The sequence below is a fragment of the Rhipicephalus microplus genome, chromosome 3 (genome assembly GCF_043290135.1).
Source record: "Rhipicephalus microplus isolate Deutch F79 chromosome 3, USDA_Rmic, whole genome shotgun sequence".
NCBI lineage: Eukaryota > Metazoa > Arthropoda > Arachnida > Ixodida > Ixodidae > Rhipicephalus > Rhipicephalus microplus.
In genome coordinates this window covers 106,608,327-106,620,389 of record NC_134702.1, presented here as the reverse complement: position 1 = coordinate 106,620,389, position 12,063 = coordinate 106,608,327, and the positions used below count along the sequence as shown (strand labels likewise).

The 12,063-nt window shown below is 47.4% G+C and overlaps 1 protein-coding gene across 5 annotated transcripts in view; it reads left to right on the top strand.

The window, feature by feature from the left end:
- Bre1 (E3 ubiquitin-protein ligase Bre1) overlaps positions 1–12,063 on the top strand; it is a 35,008-nt gene that overhangs the window by 11,113 nt on the left and 11,832 nt on the right. For all 5 annotated transcript variants that reach the window (XM_037422865.2, XM_037422840.2, XM_037422857.2 and 2 more), the window contains 5 exons: positions 1,553–1,698; positions 7,634–7,795; positions 10,402–10,566; positions 10,650–10,928; positions 11,011–11,199. In XM_037422865.2, the coding sequence (XP_037278762.2) occupies positions 1,553–1,698; positions 7,634–7,795; positions 10,402–10,566; positions 10,650–10,928; positions 11,011–11,199 (941 nt within the window). The remainder of the gene's footprint in view (positions 1–1,552; positions 1,699–7,633; positions 7,796–10,401; positions 10,567–10,649; positions 10,929–11,010; positions 11,200–12,063) is intronic.

Below are 12,063 nucleotides of genomic sequence, written 5' to 3'. Positions count from 1 at the left end.
AAAATAATTCACTACTACGAATTTCAAAATACCAAATGTTTCAAAATAATGTATCGAATTTTATCACCTTTATATCTTCACAATGCTTCAAAATGACGAATAGATTTAAAAAAATTACTCGCGACTGTGGTAACAATCCTCAGCTCCGTACTTGCCACTGCCATGCATCATCGAACGCCCGCGTGTTTCTCTATGTGCCTGCCTTATTCAAATGTGCGATAGCTCTATCTCCATCACCATCGCCTGCACTTGTTTTTCACTTCAGGCTTCGCTGCGTTGCCTTTTTTTTGTCGGGCAGCTTTACCTGCACGCTTGTTGCTCGGCTGTTTTCGCTCCTTTCGATTGGGGGTTGTACGCTCACTATTAGCTGCGGAAGAAATGCACCGACAATAAAAAATGCACGCGAAAGTGACCTATAGAGTGAAGTCGCCGATGATTACCCACGCATACTTCACTAACGTTTGAACACTATGCACGGTGCGTCGACGAAGTATGCACCTCGGCTTCGCTGATGACTGATAAGATTCATACCATTCGTTGTGATAAAGAAGCGGAGATGAAAGACAATGAGAGCAAAGAAGATGCGGACGTAGCGCAATTGAACCAATGCAAACAATCGGTACCCAACGCTGATGCTTCGAAGTGCGTGAGAAGGATGCGCACGCCTAAGAGTTGGTCTTGCAGCAGTTGAGCTGCATCCATCAGGCAGGGGTCGCTCTCTTGCTCAAATAAACATGCACTTGTTCCGTAATACTTCGTGTTTGTTATTTTGCACAAATTAGATCATAACACGATCGCAGATGTATACATAGCACAAGTTGGCATCTCACGGGGTTGAATTGGCTATTTTTGTGCAAACTTGTGAGATCTTCCCTGCGACTTTTCAAAATAATGAATAATTTTTAGTGGTCCCTCGAGATTCCTTTCATCGAGATTTTACTGTATACATCTGTAGCGCGTTTAACATTAACCGACTTGCCCCAGACATAGCATGACAGGAAGCGAACGACGAACCTCGGATCAGTCTGAACTATTGGATTAATGCCCCAGGAGCATCGGAACATTGTTTTTACAACTTAGGTTCAGCTGGTCTCATTGTACAGAAAATCGTTAACCAAGGGGGCTGCTCAGTTCATCCCACAGTTCCAGGCAGTCGCCACGATCTGACACAGTTCTAGTCTTTGTTGGGAAAGTTGCTGCGCGTATAGTATCAATAACAAATTTGGAGCCAAAAACACGACCCCACTGGAACACAAACGAGTGCCCATCCTGTCTATCTGTTCTGTTGTGCTCCTGCGTGGTAAACTTTTGGCTGCAAGTTTACAATGAATACTGATGCTTAGGTTCAGTGTTGATGTTAGAGCTCAAGTTTTTCAGGTGCCACCACTTACACAGATGACTCACTCCATCAAAGTTCTCAAATAAATTTTCCAAAGTAATGTTGTTAGTATTGCTGAAGTGTTTTACAGCGCTTGTTCATTTAGAAGCTGATAGCTCCCATGTGTGCGATCAAATCAAGTCCTTGGGAATTTTTTTCTTCTCTCAAATGTAGATGGAGAGCCAGCAATGGACACTGGTCGGGCGCCCGATCTGAATGAGGCAGTTAGGCAGGCCAACGTAGAGCTGCAGATGGAGAACAAGAATCTCCATGCGCTCGTCACCTCACTGCACGAAAAGAACCACAAGCTCAGCCTCAAGGTTGGCAACACTTTTTGTTCTTTCTTTTATTCATTCGCGTTCGTTAGTGATTGGAACTTAAGTGCAACATGACTAGCAAACTGCTCCATTTTGAACAGCAGGGATTTGATGAATGGTTTCATTTACACATGCTGCAGGTGTAAGTACGCTGAAGAAAGAGCAGTGACATTGCTTGGTTACATAAGACTTTAGATTTTAATGGGAAACATAGGTAATTAATCAGGTGACTAATAATAAAGCGGCCTATCTGGAGCAAATGATTTTCAGGTAAGTGTTTGATAATTATACACACCCGAGGATAGGCACAACATAGCGCAGAACACTCTTGTACTGACTGTTTTATAGCTAAGAAATGATGTTTTCTAGTGCAAGAGGCATTTTTACACTTGTACCTTGATTTCGAGAGAGCCATCATTCTCCACGGAGAGGGCATTATGCTGCCCACCTTCCAAGCGCATTCAGACTGCGATCCAGAGGAGGAGTATACAGTCGAGCCCGCTTACAACGAACCTGAGCGTGACGTGGCATCTGTTCGTTATATCCCAAAGTTTGTTGTAAATGAAAAACAGCTTTTAAAGAGTTGCAGGTGAAAACCAAAAATTTATTTTTTGGTGAAAACGTTCGTAATGCATGTCTGTTTCGACAGCGCGGATGTGATAAGTACCGTCTCGAGTGTTTTTTGCCGAGGCCCTTGGCATATACTAGCTGCCTGAGGCGTTTTTTGTATCAAATCGGTACAGGCACGCTCGTGGTCGCTGGCTCCAAAGTTTCGTCGTCGTCACCTGATTCCGTGCACGGCTCCGCAGTGTCGGCATCATCATCAGCCGTAATCAAGTCATCCCAGCAGATGTCCCGCTTTCCCAAGTCGGAGTATACGACGCGCTGCCACAAATCGGTGGATTGGTCCTCTTCGGGGGCTTCAGGAATCGGCCTCGGGTCCGGTGTTAACGAAGCCGGCCTTGCGGAAACAGTTTTGCACGCATGTAGCCGTCACCTCAGTCCAAGAAGCCTTCAGCATCTCCAAAGCTGAGTACAAGGTTACCTGTAGCGGCAGGTTGGCTGTCGGGCGGTCAACAGCTATGAGCAAGCGCTCCACAACGCGGCGTCTATAATAACTTCTGAACGCACGAATGATGCCCAAGTCCAGCGTTTGCACCTTAGATATTGTGTTGGGCGGCAGGAAAAACAGGGTTGCTGCCATCAGCGAGACTTGTACGTAGTACGCAAAGCAGTTGTCGACCACAAGCAGCACGCACCTGCCTTGCTTGAGTATGTCTTGGTCAAATTCGCGCAGCCACTCTACAAATAAATCGCGCGTCATCCACGCTTTGGCATTATGTCTGTAATGAACAGGCACATATCCCCGAAAGCAATGCGGCTGCTTCGATTTGCCGATTACAAAGGGCACGTGCCGGTTGCTGCCATCCATATTAGTGCACAAAAGTGCTGTGACACGCACTTTGCAATATTTGCTGCCAGTGCACGTGTCGCCTTTCATGGCGTGAGCTTTTTCTGGTAGCGTCTGATAAAATAGCGCAGTTTCCTCTGCGTTGTAAACGTCTCGCTCCGCATAGCTGGAAATAGTGCCTCGATTTGCTTCCAGCCACGAGGCAACACCTTGGTCGCTTGCCAAGGCCGCCTCATAAACTATCGATTTGAACACAATGCTATGGTGCACTTTAAAGCGATGTAGCTAACCATTTCCGTGGCAAAAGTCGGCAAAGTCCAAAAGGAATGCAAAGTCTTTCGCTTTGGCCAGCATCATAGGACCGCTTACCGGAATGTTTCAAGCCCGCGCGTCGACGAACCAATTCAGCACCGCGTTCTCCACGTTCGCGTAGGTAAACCTCCGCAAGCGCTTTATTTCCGTCGTGTTGGCATTGGCACTGATGATTTTTTCCTTGTTTTTCAGGATCTTCGATATGGTTGCCTTGCTCATGCCGTACTTTTTAACCAACTCGCAGTTTTTCACACTTTGAGCGTGTGGACACCGGTGTCTGGCAACATCAGGCTGCGTGGTGTCTTGGTGGCGGCGATATATGGCTCGCTTGGTAGCAATGTCCAGCGCTTTTCGCTTTATGTCGCCGTCCGCCATCAGGATCGCACACCGCCACAGAACACCTGAACACTAACAGCCAGCGAGCAAGAAGTGCACGCATGGCGCGCCTAGCGCACATGTGATTAGAGAAACAAGCACGCATGTAACTTCTCTGGGCTCTTTCTAGCCAGAGAAAAAAAATTAAAAAAAAAAAAAAAACGGATGAGGCAGCATTGCAAAGATAGATTCTTGGGGACAAAGAGGATTAAGAATGGGGCTCAGTGCTGCGGTGAAGACTGGCGAAGGAGCTGCGAGGGAGGGTAGTTCGGGTAGCTTGCTTTCGAGAGTAGCCTGCGCCGGCTGTATGCTCAGTCAGCACGCACGTGGAGTGAATCCCTAATTGTTAAAGTAGGTGGGGAAGCTGGACAAAGGACAAAGGAGTGCATTACAAAACAGCAGTCGGAGAGAGCGACAACTATATGGTCACAAGGTAGGGTCGGTGTCATATATTGGGCATTAAAATTAAAAGCAATATTGATAAAATAAAAAATAAAACTGTTTATCCATAGGAATGTATGGGCACCTTGCCAATGGCTTATCCGTGGTCGAAAGTGATGTCCTGTGAAGTCACCGGAGCGCCGACTCCATTCGCTGTAACCGATCGGCAGGGCTCAGAAACGTTCGTTGTGTTTTTGTGCCATAGAGATAATGTATATTTCCACGGCCACGCGGGTATCGTTCGTATTAAGCGAAAGTTTGTTTTAAGTGGGGCCGTTATATGTGGGCTTGACTGTGCTGGAGGCTTGTACTGAATATTTATTTGTGAATTTCAGGGTTAATTACTCACTCCGCTGAGGTGTGCCACTTGGGCTTTTCGATTTTCCTCCTATGGCTACCCATGGGCTGCCAGAGCCAGCCAGAGCGCGCTCGTTTTTCTCAAACTGCACTACCCCCCCCCCCCCCCCCCCCCCCCGCGGCGCACTTCCGGTTGGCGTTCGTTTTTATCAGGTTTGACGGTTCTGACGACCCGCGGGGAGCCCGAGGGTTGCGAGACCCTTCCACAACAATCAGTATTGGAAGCTCTCTGGTAGGTTTTGAGCATGTTTCGCTTTGTAAACTTTCGCGAGAAACAATTCTCTCTGTGTTTGTCGTGTCACACGGATGCGACCTGGTGAACTTTTGGTTTTTAACCGACCCGAAGGTCATCCACGTGTAAACCACGTCAAGAACCACCTTTGCCGGCTAGGTTTGCGTTCGAAACTGGGTTTTCGCCCCGAAGGGCTAGCAGATGCCGAAAAGGTATGGTACGTGCTCGGCGCCATTTTTGTGAGGGCTCGACAGATTGCAATTTTGTGATAGGAACATGTATTTGGGTATTTCGGTACTTTCAGTTCATTGTAGTTGAATCAAGCAGAGATGAGACATGGAGTATATACATTTAAATTATATGTAATAGAAGGAGAATGTATGCCCTAGATATGAAATTGGCTTGACTTCGTTTGGTTACTGAGGTAAGAGTTGAAATGTGTCGTGATATTATTACTGAAGAAGGCCCTGCAACACTTCTTTAGTATGGTCAGAAAACGCTGATAATTGATAGTCAAAGCTCCTAAGAACATGAGATTCAGAAATTATAGCGCAGCATCTAGTATGGAATTAACAATTCTGAAAGTCATTTAGAAATCGCTCCATCGGCTCCATCTTTAGAAACTGCACCTTCACTTGTCATTATGCGTGTTCCGCCTTGCGAGATGAGGCGATTACGAGTGGCGGCGAGTGTTTACAGCTACTGTTCATTGCTTTTGTTATGTTTCCCGTGAATCTTCCTCATGTGAACAACGAGGCGAACTGTTGCCTGCTGACTGCGTCGTGCACATGCCTTGAAAGTTCTGTACTACGCGTTCATATGCATGCATGGAGACAACTGTGGAGTTTTTTTTTCTTTTGTAGTAGTCGTTTGTGGAGCCGTGCATGCTTTCTATGCACTTAGCGAAGACGATTGTGGTCAAACTAGCTCTCTCCGTCGTATGTGTGCATGCGTGAACTTCTTAGAACTTCTGTCCTGACTACTCGATTGATCTTCGATGGTGATATAGGGCCCTAAACTGTTGGTGATGCTCGCTGATCGCGAACGACGTGCAAACATATTTGTATCTATGGGCCAGCATATGTGGTATGATACTATACGGTACGGCGCGAGAAAAAAAAAAGGAGAATGGATTAAGAAATGTATACATCCTTTCATTGCCCATTTTATCGTTGGCTTTGTATTTTTTTCACCTCTTCGTAATGACGCCGCGCAGTATGTACTATGACCTATTAGGTCAAATCAAAGCTGATATACATGACATTTGTTTAGTGCCAGCCAAGTTCCAAAATGGGTCGAAAACGTGCCATGCAAAACTTTATATACGACGCGCACTCGTGGTACCGATACCTACGCATTTCTAAACCTTAGACAAAAACATAAGTTGGTCAACGCGTGTTTGATAGCTGAGCAGGTATATATCCTCGAGCTATTTTGGGGACACGGTCACTTTCACGTGATTTCGCGACGTGTTGTGCAGTGACTGTTACATGTACTAAAAAGGCGTGAGCTTGTTAAGCCATTAGCGTCGCGGCTGCTCACCTTGCATCGTTCTCGAAGAGGCGTGCACCAGCTGGCTGTTTTGTTAGCGGACGCGGCGAGTGATCGTGTGAGCGTACGAAGTCGTACCCCAAATGCATACGCTCGAAGATATTATTTCAGCTTTTTGGGGAGCTTAGCTACGTATTTCCAAGCAGAAAATGCAGAAAGAACCCAACGCGCACGCAGCGTATTGTTTCGTTTGTGGCCGCGACGATAGAGTTTGTTTACGTTTACGCTGGCTGTCCCAGCATTCGATTTTGCGATCTTCGGGCAGCTTCGGGTTGTCTCGAGTTTACCACAAACGCAACCACGACACTGTTTCCTGTCCAGACAGGAACTAGCTGACTGACCCGTGGGCTAGCTCTGGCTGCCAGAGAGCTGCCAGAGGCCTGAAAATTGAAGAGCCCCACTGTATGCAGCACTTGTAGAGCAGTGTTTCTCTGCCATAAATTTCTGGAAACCCTTGTGGAATAGATGAGGGACCCCATGCAATGAGAGTAAGGAAGGTGGGAAGGGGGGTTATACAACAGAGCAGCACAGCTTCTTGGTTTTTCTCGACCCCCCCCCCCCCCCCGGAGTTGTGCTGAACTCCACTTGAGAGCCACTGCTGTAGAGGGTGGATTTCAGCTTTGCTTGCTTCTCTCGATAGCTGTCCGCTGTTACTGAGCAACTTTTGTAGGCACTGAAACGAGGTGAATGTCTATGGGATGGGCTGAAATATATCCTGTAATCTTCATAGTCATATTGTGGTGCCTCTCATCAAATCCAAGGCAGACATAGTGCTGCAGCAGTTCAATAGACCTTTTTTATAGCCTACGAGTGCGCTTCCCTGCACTGTGTTTTTGCCCAATAATGTTATTGGTGGCACCGGTTGCGCTTCAAGTGGAGACGAAGTCGTGGTTTCGCGTGCTTGGGCATGTTCATGATGTCTAGGATGCCATGATGTCAAGAGAACTAAACCTGCATATTTCACGTTGTAGCGCAAGCGGACTGCCTTTAAAGATGCTGTTAACAGTAAATGACTAGCAGCCATCAGCTGGGCGACCTGCATAGCAGGACAGCTAGCTCGACGATCATGAAAGAGGTCCATTATTCGTCTATTTCTTTCTCATTGTTGGTCAATTGGCAGGTCGTGAGAAGCAGCTCACGAGAAAGGAATACGTAGGGTGAAAGGAAACATTACATTATGCTGTTTCCACACTGTCTTTGCGTTGCCTACTTGTGACGGGGTTGCTTTGTGTGTGATATTGTATAATATTGTTTTGCAGTTTTCGGAGCACCAGGACCAGGTGGACTCAATGCAGACCAAGAATGACGAACTGCGCAATCGCGTCGAGGAGCTTGAATACGAGCTGAGCAAAGTGCGCGCGCGCGAAGAGAAACTCGACTGTCACCTGGCTGACTGCCTGCAGCGCATCAAGAGCTTCCAGGTCAGTGGGCTCGTCACTGGGATTACCTAGTCAATGTTGCCGTTTGTTTTTAACTTGGGAAATTAAAGATAAATTTGCCCTTTAGAACTCTTAGAACTTGTCTCTGTTGATGGCTGACAGATTCTTTTGTGGTACCTGAACTTGATTTCAGAGGCCTTTGGAAATTTACTAAACTGAATGTGTTCAGTTCTACTCCTCCTAGTATATTCAGCTGAGTCATTTGAGAACCTTTGGGTGTTTGCAAACATTAACTTTGAGCTGCGAAAAGGAAGTGTAGCGGATGTGTAATTAAATGCTCATTATTTCTCTCTACATGAAGGAAAGCTGGTGACTTTAGTAAAAAGTGCCAATTAATGAAGCTCGTTGAGGCTTGTTTATTGCTCTGGAAGCCTCCCATGGATATTCACACTTCACGGCCACATCTTTCTTGCTTGCCATTCGAATAAGCATGCTTGCAACCAACAGTGACAAACCCTGAGGGCTCTATAGTGATTTCTGAGCACACTGTGTTATAGTGATTTCTGAGCATATGTTGTAGTAATATGTATCCCAAAGGATTACGGCCACTAGTGCTGGTTCGGTCTCAGCAGGCCGCAGGGCACGCGTTAACTGTCGCCATGGCGAGAATACGGTACTGCTCAAGGTCGCAACATTTTATTGCCTGTGGCAACACCAAAAACGTAGTACAGAGCCCGTTACAAAGGCGCGGCGAGAGAGCAAATGGGCTTATCCACGCCACGAGCAAAAAGTTCTACACAGGGTGCCGCGAGCACGTCTCCATGGTAAAAGTGATTCATGGAGACGCCGGGACAAAAGCCCGGTCGCTCGAGCGAGGGCAAAGGCGCTCGTGTTGGCTTCGGAGAGATGCGGGTCGGCGTATCCTGGCCACGCACTAGGACACCACACCACTCTTCGGCCTAGCGTTCGGAAGGGGGGCGACACAGGCTAAGATTTCGCCGTGGGTGCAAGGCGCTGTTGGCGAAGTCCAAACGAGACTCAAACAAAGGGAGCCGAAAGAAGGAAAAGAAAAACTTGCTTACCCCCATGTCGTCCCTGGAGAAGTCTCTCTCACTCACTCCCGATGCGCGCGCGTGCGATACGTCCGGAGAAACTTCGCACATGGGGCCACATTTGACATCCGCTACCCGGTGAGAGGGGTTAAACAATCCTCTCGCTCTCCCAGCGCAGCAGACAGTGGAGGAAGTGAGTCATGTCGGGACATGAGAACGGCAGAAAAGGGGGCAAAGCATGCGCAAAGGCCGCGAGCTAGCCTCAATTCCCACATTTTTCTGGAGATGTCGAAAAAAACCTTCATGCAAACAGCCACAAACCACCCCTTGTGCTTGGCTTGTAAAACGCCTTGGAGAGTGAGAATCGGCCTGTGTTTGAAAAGAGGACACCTGAGAAAATAGCAACTTCGTGCTGCGCTTGCCTGTAGCCTTTGCGCGGCTCGGATGGCTGTAATATTTGGCTGAGCAGTTCGTAGCTGCGTCTGCTTTTCGCAGGATGTTTCTTTAACGAGCCTGGCGGGGGCGTCATGATCCCTTTTAAAGTACAAAATGACTTACTACAAATGATCATAATGCTAGTCTGAACAAACCAGTTCTTTTATTAAGTGGAAGTTTGCACTTTTTCTTTTTGTCGTTTCGATTGCAGTCATGCCGAGGCCTCCTTCGTCGGTTGCTGTTTTGTTTCATCCAGTTGCCTGCCTACCTTTCATAGCCATACAGCTGCTATTAGTATGGTAAAATAAGCGATACCAGCTTTCCGAATGGACTTGAAGTCCAATTATTTGTGAAATTAGTATGCACTGCTGGTCTGTGTGGTTAGTATTTCTGCGGGAAGGGCACTTGGGGTGAGACTCTGGTACGGAATGTTGTATACGTTGTATGAGAGAAGGCAACATCACAAGAGAACGAGAGGAAGCACCCAGCTGAGAGGTAAGCTGAAGAAATTAAAAAAATGTGTTTAGCTCGTTATGAAGTAAAATACGTATCTGGAGTTTAACGTCCTAAAATCAAGCTGTGATTATGAGAGACCCCGTATTGCAAGGCTCCGGAAATTTTGACCACTTGGTATTCTTAAACATTCACTGACATCGCACTGTCATAATGAAATATTATTATAGCTGGACATCAGTATTTGCAGGCATTGTATTTCAGAGCTTGAAATTGAAGAGTGCAATGACCTTAACAAATTATTTGTGTCTTGATTGGATGTGAGGTTGTGTCCTAATTTCACGAGACGTTCTGTGGAGTGAAGGGCTGGTTGCTGTTTTTGCTTATTATTGGTGCGGTATTCGGCCAAACTAGGCACAAAAGCAGGCTGATTTAGTAAGCTGGATGAAACAGTTATGTTTTGATTCAATTCAAGTTGTCCAGAGACCGTTCTATCAGACGGAATGGCATCTCAATCTGTTCTGTGCATGCTCTTGGGCTTGCCAATGACAAAATGATCCACAGCACTGCCTTTTCCACTTGCTATTTTCGCATCTGCCCGCCAAATGGGCCCTGACACGCTGTAGAACCTTCTTTTCCAGAACAGCTGCAGGATTGCGCCCTGATTCTCCAGATGTGAAATGCGACTGCGTGTTTGTGCGTGTGCAGGTGGATGGCTGTGACACCGTGCCCACGGCTGGCTCTAGTGGTGGTTCAGGTGGTGGAGGAATGTCCAACCTGCGCCTGGAGGACCTGCAGAGCCAGCTGGAGGAGCAGCGGGAGCTGGCATCGGCACGTCTGCTCGAACTGGAGCAGCTGCAGCACGACCACAAGGTGCGTTTGCACGGTGGCTCATTGCCAAAAGGTTTGACCGAGGAGTTCTCTCGTATTCGAGAGTAACCGGCCACGTTGCGTAGGAGGCCCTGAAAACGGTAGAGCGGCTGCGGCTGGAGCTGCGGTCGCTGCCGGAGAGCCTGGTGGTGAGCACGGCCGAGTACAAGTGCCTACAGAGCCAGTTTTCGGTGCTGTACAATGAGAGCATGCAGCTGAAGACGCAGCTAGACGAGTGTCGGAACACCATGACGACCAGCAAGAACTATTACACGCGCCAGATTGAGCAGATGGAGAGCGACGAGCTGGCTGCCCAGAAAAAGCTTCGCTCCGACGTCATCCGCCTCGAGGACAACATTGCGCAGGTAGTCTTGGACCACTACTCCTAGTCAACATTGATGGTGTTGTGCGACCTAGTATAGTGCTACATACCCGTCGCGCATGCAGATTCGCCGAGAGTACGAGAATCTACGCATCGAGTTTGAATCATCGTCGGTGTCCAGTGAGCAGGCTCAGCCAATCAACCGGGAGATGCGGCACATTATAACGAGCCTGCAGAGCCACAACAGGCAGCTCAAGAGTGAGGTTTCCCGCAACAAACGCAAGCTGCGCGAGGCCCAATCAGAGGTGCAGAAGGTGAGCTCCCTCGCTGCACTTGCCTTCAGTAGTTTCTTTATGATTGTTTGAAAAAGATTGCTATACGTAGACGCGGACAGAATAGCTAGGAACAAGTACTTCATGTGAATCACCAAGCCCAATCAACCATATTGACAAGTTTCTTTATGTCGGGGTTTTTTTTTTTTTTTTGCTCGTGTGTGCGATCACCTTTACGTGCCATATTTCTCCACTTGCGTATGCAAAAGCTGTGTCCACAGTGCAGGTCTTCATGTGCTATTCGCTCTGTCATGTCAACTGTTCTGGGTTTGTGCATGTGCATCTGTATGTGGATGGCTATTTCTTGGTCCCCTATCCCACAACGTACACTGCAGTGCTTAATGACTTGTCCTGCCCCACAAGGTGTGACATGGAGGAAACTCATTACTGATGTCATTACCAGTGTTTCCGAACGTGACCATTTCTGTTTGGAACTTTGGCGCCTGTTTCAACCGGCATGGTATTCAGCGACAGGCCATTTTTTGTTTATTGTATCTTGTGTAGCCTAGAAAAGGGAGCAAATTAAACTATAAAAGGAAAGAGGACGAGGATCCAAAACATCCAGTGATGCGGCTACTACTTTTTCATTATTATGGACACCTCTAAAGGAGATAGTGCATTGTGACCGTGAACAATCTCATAGTGCACAGTTTGTAGTGGTGTTCTAGCTAGCAGGAGAAGTTTCAAATGCTTTTCAATTGCAGTGCCTGCTCCATGTACTGCTGAAGTCGCATTGGATGTGAAGGCAAATAAAATTTGGCGCTTTGTTAGCAAAGGGCTACCACTATGCATGATGACTAGGCACATATGCTGTTTGGAAGCTTAGCACTTGCTGTGGGAGCTGTA